General features: G+C 33.7%; 6 protein-coding genes across 6 annotated transcripts; 4 read left to right on the top strand and 2 right to left on the bottom strand.

Moving 5' to 3' along the window:
* Window positions 1-862: 862 nt before the first annotated feature.
* Window positions 863-3,397, top strand: SSL2 (TFIIH/NER complex ATPase/helicase subunit SSL2; the record flags this gene model as incomplete). The annotated part of the gene is made up of 1 exon (XM_041552165.1): window positions 863-3,397. One exon carries the CDS (start codon window positions 863-865, stop codon window positions 3,395-3,397), a length of 2,535 nt encoding a protein of 844 aa, XP_041408099.1.
* A 296-nt stretch (window positions 3,398-3,693) lies between these two features.
* NDC80 (kinetochore-associated Ndc80 complex subunit NDC80) lies at window positions 3,694-5,973 on the bottom strand (the record flags this gene model as incomplete). Its single annotated transcript, XM_041552164.1, has 1 exon — window positions 3,694-5,973. The coding sequence occupies one exon, from the start codon at window positions 5,971-5,973 to the stop codon at window positions 3,694-3,696; it is 2,280 nt and encodes a 759-aa protein (XP_041408098.1).
* Window positions 5,974-6,799: 826 nt separating this feature from the next.
* PAN6 (pantoate--beta-alanine ligase PAN6) lies at window positions 6,800-7,714 on the top strand (the record flags this gene model as incomplete). Its single annotated transcript, XM_041552163.1, has 1 exon — window positions 6,800-7,714. One exon carries the CDS (start codon window positions 6,800-6,802, stop codon window positions 7,712-7,714), a length of 915 nt encoding a protein of 304 aa, XP_041408097.1.
* A 1,484-nt stretch (window positions 7,715-9,198) lies between these two features.
* ATG32 (mitophagy protein ATG32) lies at window positions 9,199-10,986 on the top strand (the record flags this gene model as incomplete). Its single annotated transcript, XM_041552162.1, has 1 exon — window positions 9,199-10,986. The coding sequence occupies one exon, from the start codon at window positions 9,199-9,201 to the stop codon at window positions 10,984-10,986; it is 1,788 nt and encodes a 595-aa protein (XP_041408096.1).
* A 632-nt stretch (window positions 10,987-11,618) lies between these two features.
* On the top strand, window positions 11,619-15,224 carry SLN1 (histidine kinase; the record flags this gene model as incomplete). Its single annotated transcript, XM_041552161.1, has 1 exon — window positions 11,619-15,224. The coding sequence occupies one exon, from the start codon at window positions 11,619-11,621 to the stop codon at window positions 15,222-15,224; it is 3,606 nt and encodes a 1,201-aa protein (XP_041408095.1).
* A 307-nt stretch (window positions 15,225-15,531) lies between these two features.
* RPL40A (ubiquitin-ribosomal 60S subunit protein L40A fusion protein) lies at window positions 15,532-16,377 on the bottom strand (the record flags this gene model as incomplete). The annotated part of the gene is made up of 2 exons (XM_041552160.1): window positions 15,532-15,910; window positions 16,370-16,377. 2 exons carry the CDS (start codon window positions 16,375-16,377, stop codon window positions 15,532-15,534), a joined length of 387 nt encoding a protein of 128 aa, XP_041408094.1.
* Between the last annotated feature and the right edge of the window lie 892 nt (window positions 16,378-17,269).

Here is a 17,269-nt window from a genome sequence, read left to right as displayed (position 1 = left end):
TTCTTATTATTTATTTCGTCTAATCTAATTAATGCAATTTAGTTGTCTGGATAAAGTTAATTCGTAATTTCGTAGTGTGAATCACACTTGAAAGACAATCTGAAATATAAAGGTATATTTAAGTACATTTAAACCAACAATAGTAATATACATAGTTGAAACATCTTATAGTTTAACTATCAAATATGTGCCACTATGGCGTAGTACTTTCTATGCTTTAGTATTTCAAATAAGTTCTATCAATAATTCGAAAATATTTTTGAATTCTTGATATTGTAGTCTTGATGGGTAAAATATTAAGTATCACTGTACAGAAATCAAGTTCTTATACTCCTGGTTCAAGAGCTGGCACTTTAGTAATTGGTTTCAAAATAGCATTACCCGGACGATCGTTAAAGACGAAACCCTATTTTAGCCCTAGGGTCTTTAGTCAGCTGAAGCCATTTTCATAACTGAGAAGAAGAAAAAAAGGATATAAAATTACCTTTATGGATCATTACTAAGGTTGAAGAGGTGAAAATGGAACACATTTCATATATAAATCGAGACTATCAAACAAGTTATATCTGTGGAAGATTTCTGATTTATAACCCTGAATAGAAACGGTAACTACACAAATACAGAAAATATTTATCAAGTTATAACAGAACATAACATCGATAAAGCTTTCAAGTGTTTAGTAGTTGAAAACTCCCAGCTTTGTTTTAATTTTAATAGTTTAGGAGAAGTATTTACCTTATTGACGTTTGCTTATATAATATAAGTTCCAAATATTAATTTTTTTTATCAAAGACTTCTAATCTATCGTTATTAGATAATTACCCTTCTATTTAGTAATAGAGATACTAGAAAACCAACAAGTATGACTGACGTTGATACCTCAAAGACTAGTGAAGGTACTGCTAGAGTCTTTCCAAAGATGAGCGAATCGTTCTTTTCTGATGATGAATCTTCTGTTACCGATGAATCTGTTGTTGAAGATAATATTGATAATGATGATACATTTGTTAACGAGGCCGAGAATGATGGGTTTGTTAGTACTCATAACGGTGCAAATCCTGTGAAGAAACCTAACAGATCTGTTAGGGCAAGAAAGAAAGCTGCAAATGATGCAATGAATATGTTAGCCCAAAAGGATCAAAGTTTTCTAAGCCATGCAAATACAGATATTCCGGCAGATTTCCAACCAGATACTGTTTCAGGTATGTTTAGATCTCATGACTTCAGTTATTTGAAATTAAGACCTGATCATTCTTCGAGACCTATTTGGATTTCTCCAAGTGATGGTAGAATTATTCTAGAAAGTTTCTCACCTTTGGCTGAACAAGCACAGGATTTCTTAGTTACTATAGCTGAACCTATCAGTAGACCATCTCATATCCATGAATATAAGATTACAGCGTATTCTTTATATGCAGCTGTATCTGTGGGGCTTGAAACTGACGATATTATTTCTGTGTTAGATAGATTATCCAAAGTTCCTGTTGCACAATCAATCATTGATTTCATTAAAGGTGCTACTGTCTCGTATGGTAAGGTTAAACTAGTTATCAAACATAACAGATATTTCGTTGAAACCACACAGGCCGATATTTTACAAATGCTATTAAGAGATTCAATTATTGGTCCATTAAGAATTGATAGTGAACAGCAACAAATGGATGGTGAACAGGATCAAGCAAATGATACCAAAACTTCTGATACAAAAGCTAATGTCAACCCAAATGATGTCGAAGCAATGTTTAGCGCTGTTGTAGGTGGTGATAATGAAAGAGATGAAGACGAAGACGATTTGGATGCAGTCCACGCTTTTGAAATTGGTAACGAAGCTGTTGAAATTGTGAAGAAAAGATGTCAAGAGATTGATTATCCAGTTTTAGAAGAATATGATTTCAGAAATGATCATCGTAATCCTGATCTAGATATCGATTTGAAACCATCTACCCAAATTAGACCATACCAAGAGAAGTCTTTAAGTAAGATGTTTGGTAATGGTCGTGCAAGAAGTGGGATTATTGTTTTACCATGTGGTGCAGGTAAAACTTTAGTTGGTATTACTGCCGCATGTACCATCAAAAAGTCTGTGATTGTTCTATGTACATCATCTGTCTCTGTTATGCAATGGAGACAACAATTTTTGCAATGGTGTACTTTACAACCAGAGAATTGTGCTGTTTTCACTTCAGATAATAAAGAAATGTTCCAAACAGAATCTGGTCTTGTCGTCTCTACATATTCCATGGTTGCTAATACAAGAAATAGATCTCATGACTCCCAAAAAGTTATGGATTTTTTAACCGGTAGAGAATGGGGGTTCATTATTCTTGATGAAGTTCATGTCGTTCCAGCAGCTATGTTCCGTAGAGTCGTTTCTACTATTGCTGCACACGCTAAGCTTGGGTTGACTGCTACATTAGTCAGAGAAGATGATAAAATTAGTGATTTGAATTTCTTAATTGGTCCAAAATTATACGAAGCCAACTGGATGGAACTATCACAAAAAGGTCATATTGCTAATGTTCAATGTGCAGAAGTATGGTGTCCAATGACTGCAGAATTTTACCAAGAATACTTAAGAGAATCTGCAAGAAAGAGAATGCTTCTATACATTATGAATCCTACAAAATTCCAAGCATGCCAATTTTTGATTCAATATCACGAAAGAAGAGGTGATAAAATTATTGTCTTTTCAGATAATGTGTATGCGCTACAGGAATACGCTCTAAAGTTAGGTAAACCATTTATTTATGGTTCTACTCCACAACAAGAACGTATGAATATTTTGCAAAACTTCCAATACAACGACCAAATTAATACTATATTTTTATCAAAGGTTGGTGATACCTCTATTGATTTACCAGAAGCTACTTGTCTGATTCAAATATCCTCTCATTATGGTTCCCGTCGTCAAGAAGCACAGAGATTGGGTAGAATTCTAAGAGCTAAGAGACGTAATGATCAAGGTTTCAACGCATTCTTTTACTCATTAGTATCCAAGGATACCCAAGAAATGTACTACTCAACAAAGAGACAGGCTTTCTTAGTTGATCAAGGTTACGCATTTAAGGTCATCACACATTTACATGGTATGGAAAATCTACCTAATTTGGCCTATGCTTCTGCAAGAGAACGTAGAGAATTGTTGCAAGAGGTTCTATTAAAGAATGAAGAAGCTGCTGGCCTTGAAGTTGGTGATGATGCTGACAATTCTATTGGTCGTGGTTCTAACATTCATAAGAGATTTAAGTCTAAGGCAGTCAGAGGTGAAGGTTCACTAGCTGGTTTAGCTGGTGGTGAAGATATGGCATATATGGAATATAGTACCAACAAGAACAAGGAATTGAAGGAACATCATCCTTTAATCCGTAAAATGTATTACAACAACCTAAAGAAATAATTTAGATTTATTGTATCGAACCACCATGGGATACTTTTTCCAATATTAAAACATTCTGCATAGATTTTCAAGTTAAAAATTAAAAATTATAAAACAAAAACAAACTAGAAAATACCAAAAATTAAAAAACAACAACATTACTTTTTTTAAAAGAACTTTCTTTCTTTCTTTAATTCCCATTCATATATAACATCTGCATACTTATTTTAAATAATAACTCAATAAAATAAAAAAAAAATAAACACAATTGACAATTCTATTTAACTACTACTTCAAAAGTAGTATCATTTCTGCAGCTATTTATTTAATTTAAATTCTTCTATCTCCTGAAGTGCCTTTAAGATATCTTCCTTCGTTGTAATAATCGATTTTTCAATTGTAGTTTTAAAATCTACTGAATGTCCTATTATCTCTTGTGTCTTTTGTTTCAACTGGGTAGATTCTGAAGCAGCATTCAATTTCCACGTCTCCAATTCTCTCTCTTTTTCTTGTAACTGATTTTCTGCATCTTTTACACGTCTTTCCATATCTTTAAGAATTCTTTGATTTCTGTTCTGAAGTTCTTCAAGTTCGATCCGTTGGATCACCAAATTACTTTCATTCTTTTGTTTCTGCGAAACGATTTGTGATTTCAATTCAGATAATGTCTTTTCTCTTTTTTGATATTCTACATTTTTTAGTTTTATTTCATCTTGAAGATCTAAGATTTTTTCCTTAATTATATCATTATCAATATTCAACTTTTCACTTTTCAAGTTAATTTCTTGTAAAAGTTTTTGGAATTCTTCTTTTTGACTCTCTAATAGTGAAGTTGCTAAGGGACCATATTGACCATCAGATAAATCACTATGTTTGACTTGGATCGATTCATCGACATTTGTTAAATTCGATTCATTAATCTTTATTTGGAACTTATTCTTAGTTTCATTATTTTCTTTTATACCGAATGTCTCTGATCTCTCCTGAAAGAATCTATCTAAGGATAACTCGTATTGTTTCTGTACACTAATTAAGTTTCGTACTAATCCATTATTTTCATATTTTTTGGTCTTTATTATACCTGTTAATCTATCACAATTGTCAGTTATTGTGTCATACTTTTCCAGAAGCTGTGTCTTTTCTTTGTTTCTGTCATCTATTGTCTCTACGGAGAGACCCTTAAGATCCAATGTTCTTAAAATTTCACGAATGTTTGTCTCAATATTTGTAACATCATCTTTTTTTTTCATTAATTCTTCATTCATTTTCTTTAATTTTTTAGGCCACTCCTGAGATTTGACTTCCATCGAATCAATGTATTTTTTAAATTTTTCTAAATCATTCTTTAGAGCATTAAATTTTTCCATCGATGTTGTGAATCTTTCACTTACCTTTTGAACGTATTGATATTTCTTAAAATAATTTTCATTTTGTGAATTTAAATTATAAACATCACTCTCTATGATATGAGTAAATTTTTCAAATCCTAAAGTTAATTTTTCCATTGGTACTTCATAATTATCATCAACATTTAAAAAATTCTTGTAAGATTCAGTGATATAACTAATAAACAAATTTTCCACCATTAATTCATATTTTTCCTGGATATGGTTTTGTTCATCCAGAGTCTTGACAGGTTTATTAATCGATATCATCTCCTGTGTGGGTTGATTCTCAATCACATCATCCATTTTACCCGTCACTTGATCAAGTTTCATATTGACTCTAACTAACCAATGTAACATCCCGAGGAATTTATGCCAGGATGAACCACCTACGGCACTTATTTGTGATTTATTGATCGATTCTAAATAAGGGTATTGTAAGTTTTTCAAGACTTGATATACATCAGATTCAATTGATTTGTTAAATTTATGACCGGGGTCTGTTCTTTGATATAACCATTTAAATATTATTAGGAATCCCTTCTGAGTGGGTTGTTTTAATGATTTAATAGACACAGGGTGATTGGTTTCAATATCGAATTTATTTTTAATCAGGTAGTTAATAATTTCCTCTTGAATTGCTTGTTGAAAATTTCTATCTCTCAAGGGTCTTGTATCTCTATTAGTCAAGGTACTGTTATTATTATTACTACTATTATAATATTGAGATTCATTTCTTAAGAAATCTGTAGTTGGAGCCAAGCCTAGATTTGAATAACGAGATGGTTTCCTATCAGGATTGGTATAAATTTCGTTATTCGATCTACTGGGAAGACTTTTTCTTCTTGTATTGGGTATCATGGCATCATTCTGTTTCGCCTCCTGTTCATTCGTGATCATAGTGGTCCTAGATCTTTTCCTTAAATTAGAACTTTGCACCTGAGTATTTTGTTTATTTAGGCTCTTATTCATCATATTTGCAAGTCCCGATGTTGAATTCACACTATTTCTTCTTACGGGTAAATTTGTTGCAGTTTCTCGTTCTTGTGATTGTAATGTAGAACTCACAGTAGGCTGAGAGAATGAGGGCAAAGGTATTTGTGATTCATGCCTAAATGTTGCAGCTGATGGAATGGATCCCAAAGAAACATTCCCCGCCGATTGAAATGGATTAGGGATTTGACTAGCTCCCACTCTAGAATTACTGCTCATCTTAATAAAATTGTCAGAAAAATAAAAAGAGCTGAAATATATATATGTACGTAGAGGGATATTCAAGTATCCTATACTTTTTGCTCTACTATTGATTATCAAAGCCACAATTTAGAACCGAATACTATCTATCAGAGAATAAGTATGCGTTTCTATATATTACCAAAATAGAGTTACTAGATGTATATGTGACAAGCTCTTCTTTGTTTGTTTATTGTTTGTTTTGATTTGTTTACCCTTTTAAATCGCGAATCGCCTGTCGTAAAAATTTCCAGCTTACAAATCGAACTGTTCTACTGGGTTTCTCTCCAGGTCACGTGGAGAGCACAGAGACAACACATCTTCCTATAGAGTTAAGTGTCTACACAATCTTCACATTACACAGACAACAACATCAAACCTGAGAACTTTCAACATGCTGATCCAGCATTTAGCATCCTGACGTCCCATAATCACCGAAAAGTCGTGTCCCTTCCACAACAAATACGGTTCAATTCACACCTCCCCACTGAACAGCCAAAATGAGTGCAGCGACGGCGATGGAAAATTTCGTGAAAAAGTTGTCGCTGTGCCTCGATGAGCAAGAAGAGTCATCCACTTAGAGGTCGAGGGGAGTTGGGCGAACTGGAGTGCACACTTTCACATGCAGCTAGCAGTAGTATGTACTGTGAAGTTTAATTGTCCTGACCGATGTAGGTATATATATGTGTGTGGAAGGTTCTAGTGTCTCTGTGAGGGCTGTAATTTATTAGGGATAGTTTGAGACCAGTAGCACCAAAGAACGAAACAACGAAACATCGAAAAATTGATTTAGGTGCAATTGAAAATGAAGATTCTACATACTATCCAGGAAGTCGTTCAATGGAGAACAACCACGATCGATCGTCGTGGTAAGACAATTGGGTTTGTCCCCACTATGGGCTGTCTACATAATGGTCACGCCACTTTGATTAAACAATCTGTGAATAACAACGATTTTACAGCGGTGAGTATATTTGTGAATCCATCGCAGTTTGCCCCAGACGAGGATCTGGATCAATACCCTCGTACTCCCGACAAAGATATCGAATTGCTAGAGTCCCTGAACGTTGATGTTCTTTTTGCCCCCTCTGCCAAGGAAATGTATCCACAAGGTATCCCGCTAGATATCGACCAACAAAGAGGCCCATTTGTCAGTGTTCTCGGTGTCAGCGAGATGTTGGAAGGGAAAACTAGACCAAACTTCTTTAGAGGCGTTACTACCGTAGTGACTAAATTGTTCAACATTGTCATGGCCGATAATGCATATTTTGGACAAAAAGATATTCAACAATATATTGTATTAAACGTTATGGTCAAAGAATTATTCGTTAATACCAAATTGACTATGGTCCCCATTGTAAGAAATGACTCAGGCTTGGCCTTAAGCAGTAGAAATAAATATTTATCTGCTGAATATGTCACTATGGCGTCAAACATATACAGAGGTCTTTCATTAGCACAGACCACTATAACTGATATCATCGCGACGGGCTCGTCCGTCAACAGAGACGCCCTGTTGCAACAGATTAAGACAGTATGGGAGCCTTACACCGCAACAGGTGACTTTAAGATTGACTATATATCCATTGCAGACTTCTATACTTTGAATGAATTAGATACCGTTGGACCGAACGACAAGATCGTCATTAGTTGCGCTGTTAACGTCCTCGATAAGATTAGTAAAAATACTGTCAGATTGATAGATAATATCGTAATGTAAATATCGGTTATATAAAATAAAATTCGTACATGTACATAGGCAAGCTTGAGCAAGATTGTTGGCGGTGTTCGTATTAAACGCTTCTCTAGAGATTGAAAAAACTTACCAAAATAGTACAAGACGTTGAGACAGATATATAGTCTACTGCATATAAAGTACCTGTTACATAACCAATTGAAAGTTCCACATATTTGATGGAAACATATTCAAGAATTGGTACGCCATAATAATCAGGAACTCTCCAATATGATGGTTTTGGTATCGACAACAGTCGAAAGAAGCATATCAAATATAAAACGAAACATTGTAAATAATGAATTGAGATGTATTATTATAATTAGACAAAGCAATGCAGCATGCTTCTATGAACAATAATAATCTTCAGAATTGGAACTCAAAAGTTGTCGCACGTTCTGGCATTAAATACATAACAAAGACTATTATTCCTCTTGGTACCATATCGATAAAATTCTGAATATATGAACAATGGCCCAGCAAGGAGAAACACAACCAGCAGTTAGTACAATATCTATCAGAGCTAAAAAAGCACCACTTAAAAGAAATGTTAAATGACCTACAAACAAAATTAGAAAAGAAGCAGTTCCAGAAGGGTTGTCCCTTCCCCATACTTCCTAGGAGTCGTATTCCACACTGTTCTCAAAAAAATAAGTGTTATCGGCAGTAAATATGGCAACCTTCCAAATAATACCCAGTATAAAAATGTGCCCATAGTGGAAGCAATTCTTTGCCTAATAGTGGCTATTTAAGTAACAGGAGTTCTTACATGGGAAGATTAAAACAATATACGACTAATTTTATAAACCTCCATGCTTTTATACCCCAACCCTGCTTCCCCCCAGGAGATAATCAAATTTCCCTATTTAGTGGCGCTTATCAAGTGTGACAGACGATGCGCAAAACACACACAGAGCTCTAAATAATACGCGGTGTTGTGGTTAGTAGTTGGTGTGGCTGCACTTCCCCCAACAAAATAATCAACACATTTTAGGGGAGATTTTTATTTAAGAACAAAATCGGATAATGGAGAAGTTATATATAGCCATTATTAGAACACAATACACATCCATATCTGTGCTATCATCTATTCGTATCGTAACTCACATACCCACATATATTATAGTGTTGGTATAGTTGCACCCAAGGTTAAACATTACAATTTGGGACACATATATATTTCTATTTATCTCTTCAATAAAGTGAGATATAAGGTACTTTTTATTAAGTGACACCCAAAAATAAAAGTGGCACAAACGTTAGGGTGAGATTTGAAAACTCCAAATCATTATTAGTATATTTACATATCCACTGTTTAGTAAATTTTTCACGAAAAGGGAAAACAAGAAAAGTGGCATAAGATTAGAATTACCACGTTACTAACATTTCTTCTTTTACTGGAATAAGGTATTCAATATACATTTTATTAAATTTACCTGATATAAGTTTACATCGCCTTCCCCCAAAATATGTCAGTTTATCAGAAACGTTCAGAAAAGGATAAGATGAATAATAACACAAACTCTTTAGACCCTCACCATTCTATATATGACTTACTGGAGAGAAGTCATAATATTTTACCTATTTCATCAGGTGAGTGTCAAAATGAAAATAAAACGCAACGTTCCATCAATGATCCGAATAATATATCTGGAGAAACTTCTGCCAAAACTATAACAGAGAGACCATTGACACTCGAAGAGGCAATACAGGAAGACAATCAACTAGATAAGCAAGAACTTCCAGAATCATGGTTCGCCATCCAAAAGAATGATATAACAAATTCATGTCAAGTGGAAAGGTGTACATCACAAACAAATACAGTCGGAATTTTATCTTCCAGTGACACTTCAGAAGAAGAATTAGATCCTCAAAATTCTCCTTCTCCTAACAAGTTTTCGATCTTGAAGAATGAGAAAGACAATCAATCTCCAACTAGAAACACTACTTTACTCAAATGTATTAGCTCAAATAGACTAAATGTTAGCCAGTTGGAATCATCCCAAAATAATCAATTTGATTTTCATCAAGTATCGGCAAAATCAAAATTACCATCTATCGGATTTAATCAATTTAATGAAGAAGATAGTGTCACTCTAACAAAAAGTGTATCATCTTCATCTGGTTCCTTTGTTATGCCAAAACTTTCTATCTCTAGAAAAGGTGAATGTTCTAAGAATACTGAAAGGAAAAACTTTAAAATCCTTATTCTGGGAAGGATTGGTTTACAATTTTATAAATCTATACCTGCAACCTATGAACACATTTTTTATTTGCCAAGAAGTTATGATAGTAATGAATATATTGAATACAACGGAATACTAATAGTTATAGAAGAAGCAAGTGAACTAATGAGCATGTTGAACAAAGTTTCCCAAAAAGTTAAAAATAATATTCCCATTGCCACTATTACTTTAGATAGTGATAATCTTCTTCAGATCAAAAATATAATAAACTCATATCTAAGAAGAAGTCTGATCAATGTTATGTACACACCTATAGTGTTCTCAAATGACAAAGACGTAAACAAATTACTTCTGTTTTTAACAGGTCTTGAACAAAAATTTATCAAAGAGCAAACTACAACACAGAGAGAAAGAAAAGTATCAAGCTCAGTATATGTTTATACTTCACAATCTTCTTCTGATTATTCTGATTCTTCAGAATCAAGGGACTCTACAACTAATAAGAGATTAAAAAAACTACAGTATCAAAATGGTAATAAGATAAATGAATACATTTTATCGCATCAAGAAAAGAAAGATAGAAGAAAGAGGAAACAAAGCAAAAGTACGAATCATAAATATAAGTCCGTTACGGAAAATAAATGGTTTATATGGGGTGTCTCTTTATCGGTAGGGGTCGGTGTTGGGTATTGTTTATCATATTTTAATGTACTAAGATGGATCGTATGTACTACAAGTACTTACATACATCCCAATAACAAAGATATCAAAACAATCGCTGACGTTACTTCACATTCATCATCATCGATTTTGAAAAGGTTATTAAAATTCTTGGATAAAGAATTAGATCCAGACAGCCATGGAATATATACAAAATCATTCAAAGTTGTAAAACATGGTTTGCATTTTGTGGAAAATGTTGGCTCAGTTTTAAAAGAAAATTTCAATAAAGGTTTAACATTTTTTGAAGAAATGTACGGCGTGATCTCAAAGGACAGAAAATTGTCTGTTGGTTACAACCAGGAAAACAACCAGAGTAAATTATTCGCATTAGGATATGTTCTTCTTTAATGTACAAAATTCTATTGCGCTCTGAAAATCCTAAATAAAATGTTATGCCATATTAATAGCTTATTCCCCAAAGCTATGATTTTTATTTTCATTTTTAAAAAACAATGCCATTCTTAAAACTTCAGGTAATAATATTCTACATAAAATTATTAAACTACATACATATCTTTTATTCTAATTTTATAAAATCAAATCAAATGTTCCAAAAAACTTAAAAGTTCTCAAAGAAATGCAAAATATTTCTTTGAGATAAAATAGTGGTAATCAAATAACCTTGGATTGCTCTCATATTTGATGACCGGACAGAAAGAGAATACTATCCAACAACCTTTCGCGTTAAAGTTATATATTTTTGGTATTTTAATTTGACGCGGCGAGGCTATGTCAGTCTCCAATTATAAAATTTTACGATAGCACGCACATCTACAAATGGTCCCACAGTAAACATAATTATATTATGTTCGAGAAGAAGTTCTCAACTCACCAATAATAAGGATAAATTGTTCCAATCAACAACAATAATATAAATACCCTATAACTAAATATTGGATCACAGCACATACTACCAAGCACGGTATTCAGTCTATCATAACCAAACTATTTATATTTGTTCATCAATACATGACAAACTTATGTTACATTCCTTAACTAAACTAATACCTAGAAGGTTTTCTCCGAAACCTCCATATAAGGTTAGTATAAGAACTCAGTTAACAGCACTAGTTAGTCTTGTTGCCATTTTATCGTTGGTTATTTTGGCAATCACCACAGGTGTTTATTTTACATCAAATTATAAGGATTTGAGATCTAATCGTCTGTATATTGCTGCACAACTTAAATCATCTCAACTGACCCAAACTTTGAACTATCTGTTTTATCAATGTTATTACTTATCTTCAAGAGATACTTTACAGAAAAGTCTGGCAAATTATGTTGCAGGAAATAAATCCGAGAGTAATTGGGTAGATTCTCTAAGTGTTGTTGAAAAATTCTTAAGTTCTTCGAATTTATTTTATGCTTCTAGAGTGTATGATTCGACTTTTTCGACAGTCATGAACGCCACAAATAATTCTACAGGTGATCAGATACCAGATTCAGTTTTATCGCAGTTATTTCCATTATCAACAAATATCTCTCTACCTTCTTCACTGGACTCAGAGGGTATACTTACCGATCCAGTTAAAAATGGTACAGATTACTTGATGTCCATGTCTCTACCAATTTTTACCAATCCATCCATTATTTTAAGCGACGTTAGTAAAGTTTATGGATACATCACCATTGTTATGTCAGCTCAAGGTGCATATGGTGTTTTCAAGGATACTACTGCATTGGAGAAATCAAATGTTGCCGTACTATCATCAGTGAGGAATAGCTCAGGATATCTTACTGGTTATCATTTTGTATTCCCACCACAGGGGACACCATCTGATATAATATCAACAGAAATTGCTCTGGTAAATGGGACTTTCTTAAACTCGGCTTTTAGGCTTGGTAGAGCTGGTTCTGTAAAGAGTACGAAGTTTATTATTTATTCGAATAATGTTGCTGTTGGTTATTCCCCCTGTACCTTTCCGCTAGTGAATTGGGTTGCCATTGTATCTCAAGCCGAATCTGTATTCTTATCGCAATCGATTAAATTGGCAAAAATTATTGCAGGAACAGTAGTGGCCATAGGCGTTTTTGTGATTGTAGTCACGTTTCCCTTAGCACATTGGGCTGTCAAACCTATTGTAAGATTACAGAAGGCTACTGAATTAATAACCGAAGGTAGAGGTCTAAGAACTAATTCACCTGGAAGCCAATCCGCCAGTCGCAATAATTCCATAAGAAGAACATCATTCCAATCATCGCGATTCCATTTCTCCAATAGTATAATAGGAAATCTAAAATTTGATAGAAATGACCAAAATTTTAACAACAGTGTGAATGAAAAGGTCCATTTGACGTCGTCGTCATTAGCAGCATCTATGCATGCTGATAGCCTACACCACATAGATGGGAGTAACTTACATCCTATATCTCCTCTAGATGACGCCTCATCAAATAAAGAAGCTCACAGTATGACAACAGATTCTAACGAAAGATTATCAAATAAGTCTAGAAACCTCACAACCTCGACTAATCTAATTGAAGCTAGAGTACCATTCTCGAGAACATTATTTTCTGATGAACTTTCGGACCTTACAGAAACATTCAATACCATGACAGATGCATTAGATCAGCATTATGCATTGCTGGAAGACCGTGTTAGAGCTAGAACAAAACAATTAGAGGCTGCTAAAATTGAAGCAGAAACTGCAAATGAAGCAAAAACAGTGTTTATAGCTAATATCTCACATGAGTTAAGAACCCCATTAAACGGTATCTTAGGTATGGCTGCAATTTCAATGGAGGAAGAGGATATGGATAAAATCAAAAACAGTTTGAAACTTATCTTTAGATCTGGTGAACTTCTATTACATATCCTAACTGAACTTCTTACATTTTCGAAAAATGTTTTAAGAAGAACAAAGCTAGAGAAAAGAAACTTCTGCATCACTGATGTTGCATTACAAATTAAGTCCATCTTTGGTAAGATTGCCAAGGATCAACATGTTCGTCTTTCTATTATTCTTTCACCAAATATCATGAGAACAATGATTTTATATGGGGATTCTAATAGAATCATCCAGATTGTGATGAATTTGGTATCGAATGCATTAAAATTTACACCTGAAGATGGTAAAGTTGATGTCAGAATCAAACTTTTAGGTGAGTATGACGCAATCTTAAGCGATAAGTTCCAACACAAGAAAGTTTATGTTAAAAATGGGACAGAATTTCCAGATGATGAATCTACCTCTAGGGTTGGTCGTAAACAAATTCTGAATAATGGTGAAGTTGGAGATAGTTATGTCCAAGATGGTACTGATCTTAATAAAGAACAAGCTGATAAAATAGAGGATGGACATTCATCGACAGATTCTGATAAAGAGGGCGACGAAACAGATAGCAAATCATTAGTTTCTGTAAGTACAAGTTCTTATGATGATACTGTTTTCAATAGTCAATTTAAGAAAACTCCACATTTGTACGAAGAAATTGATAATGATAAGGGTACCGAATTGAAAGAACCAAAGACATGGGTTATATCCATAGAAGTCGAAGATACAGGTTCTGGTATCGATAAGAGTTTACATGACTCAGTTTTTGAACCATTTGTTCAAGGTGATCAAACGCTTTCAAGACAATATGGTGGTACTGGTCTAGGTTTATCTATCTGTAGACAACTGGCAACTATGATGAATGGTACCATGGAATTAAAGAGTGATGTTGGTGTTGGTAGTAAATTTACGTTTACTGTACCATTAAAACAAACTAGAGAATTACAATTCGATGATATTGAGACTGCATTTGAAGATGAATTCAATGCCAAGAGTAAGAAAAATAGAAAGGTTAAATTCAGAGTGGCTAGAAGTATTAACAGTAGAAAGTCTCGGTCATCCATTGTTACCGCAGGCAGCAGTTCCAGAATTAGCCGCTTAAGCACGGAAGATGTCCAGGAAACACCTCTTGAAGATGCAACCTATGACAAAGAAACGAATACAGAACAGCTACATGAGGTAGCCTTATCTAAAGAAAACTATCACACAAAAAGTTCGTTGAATTTAGATAGACCATTCTTACAAAGTACGGGTACAGCCACGTCATCCAGAAGTATACCATCCCTAGCTAACAGCGGTAAGAGCCTAAAAATTCTTGTTGCAGAAGACAACCATGTCAACCAAGAGGTTATAAAACGTATGCTGAACCTGGAAGGTATCAATTCAATTGATTTAGCTTGCGATGGTCAAGAAGCGTTTGATAAAATTAAAGAACTTAAATCTGAGGATGAGAATTATGATATTGTGTTTATGGATGTTCAAATGCCAAAGATAGACGGATTATTATCTACGAGAATGATTCGTCAAGAATTAGATTACACATCTCCTATCGTTGCTTTGACAGCATTTGCTGATGATAGCAACATTAAAGAATGTATCGAGGCAGGTATGGATGGTTTCTTATCGAAGCCTATCAAGAGACCGCAATTGAAGACTATAATAAAGGAATACTGTCCAGACTGGGAACCCCCAGTTAAAAAGACTGACTCAAAATATTTGAAAGAGAGGTCATCAGCCAAAACTTCGAAGGTGGTTTCCTCCCCTCCAAACGAGGAAACTAAACCGGCTTCATCGAAAGACGTTCAACAATAATAATTAACAATATTCTAACATATCCACCTCGTACTCTGAAAGGGTATAACAAACTTTGCATAATATGTAGACCTAAAGGTATTCATATACATATACATATACATTATTTATTTTAGTTAACACATTTTAATAAAAATGCTGCATCATAGTTAAAACAACTGCAACAATACCATATGTTACAGTAGCTCTACTCAATGAACTTTTTTTTAAATTCCTATTTTTTATTCCATTAAAAGATATTAATAAATCTAAAAATTATTAAACGATATTATATATATAATAAGATGAAACAACTGAGCCATCTCAATCATTTTAACTTCTTCTTTGGACGTAGTTGGTTGGTGTGACCACACTTTCTCTTTCTACAGTTGGTAGCTCTTGGTGGTAGTCTAGCGTAACACTTACGACAAACAGATTTGTCACAGTTGTACTTGGAAGCTAGAGCCTTTAGGGATGGTTCAATGATACCACCTCTTAGTCTTAGGACCAAGTGAAGAGTGGATTCCTTTTGGATGTTGTAGTCGGATAGAGTTCTACCGTCTTCCAATTGCTTACCAGCAAAGATCAATCTTTGTTGGTCAGGTGGGATACCTTCCTTGTCTTGGATCTTGGACTTGACATTGTCAATGGTGTCGGAGGATTCGACTTCCAAAGTGATAGTCTTACCTGTTAGAGTTTTGACGAAACTATATTGAAAAGAAAAATGAATAAAAATAGAAAACAATTTATTCAATATATTGTTAGTATTCCATATTTGATAAGGGTATTATAAAATTACGAAATATAATGTCGAACCAAATAGATAAATCTTCATTTATTTAACAAACATCATTAAACAGTACCATTAACATCCCCCTTATAATATATTACACTTTTGATATAGTATATTTAATCTGAAATAGACCTTCCGTTCATTTAGGTTGGATCATATATAATTAATCATTTCCCACTGAAGATGGTTCTTTAAATAAAGAAAATAAGTATCTCATTAAATCATCTCTAAGTCGTATTATTAAAACAATTCTTTCGCAATTTTAAATCCTAGTTTGTATTTTTATTCATTTCCATATAACGCTTTTAACAATTATTATCTACTGATCAAACATTTCGTTATCCATTTTATTTTATATCTAATTGGTACATACATTTGCATCTTTGAAGCTTACAGTTCTTTATTAAGTAACAATAAGTAATAAAACGTATTACTCAAGATCTAAGGCTTTTATTCAATGTAAAATTCACGTTATTTTAATTAATAATACCATCTAAGCTTCTTTGTTAGATTGACATCAAGAAAGGTGGATTACGTTTCTTGGTAAGTTGGACTTCATACTAACCATGCACGTAGCAGAGTAATTTCCCAGTATCCCATCTCTACCTCAGCAACGGGTATAAATTTGGGCTGTACCTTGAAAATTCAGGCTAATGGTGAAAGGAATTTTAGGAAGGAACTAAAGAGAGACTTCATCCTACCAAAAGCTAGATTCTCCGTCTGGCTCCTAAAGAGAAAAGACAGTTCTCACAAGGAACAGACATTCTTTCCAGGTAGAGCACACCCTAGAATGAGAATTGCTTCAAAAGGTTTTTCAACGTGTTCTTAGGCTCAATTAGAAAAGGCCAAAAAAGGCGAAACGCTTACGACGCATCCGGCTTTCTAATTTATTTATTTCAGGAAAACAAAAAAATAAAAAAAAGGTTTTTGAAGTTTACAAACCCAGACATTGTAGAAATGTCTGGATGTTCTAACAGTCTAAAGAAATAATATTTTTGACCAGCTTTTGTTTACCCTCATTTTAAATTTTCAAAAATTTACACAACTATCTTACTGTTAAAAAGGTTCAGTAAACAGACAAAAGTGATGAACACATCTACAGGCAGCAACAAACCTGAAAACATAACGAAAAGTCTTTAATTTCACGTCTAGATCAATTGATTATATTGAGTGGGTAAAGAAGTGCGAAAAATAATACTGGAGGAGACAAAAGAGTCTGAATATATATTACACTCTTTGACGTCATTTACACGTTTGAAAAAAATCTACATTT

This window comes from Maudiozyma barnettii (genome assembly GCF_903064755.1).
Source record: "Maudiozyma barnettii strain CLIB 1767 genome assembly, contig: KABA2_09, whole genome shotgun sequence".
Classification (NCBI taxonomy): domain Eukaryota; kingdom Fungi; phylum Ascomycota; class Saccharomycetes; order Saccharomycetales; family Saccharomycetaceae; genus Maudiozyma; species Maudiozyma barnettii.
Note: the sequence above shows the minus strand (reverse complement) of the source record. Positions and strands in the feature narration are given on the sequence as shown.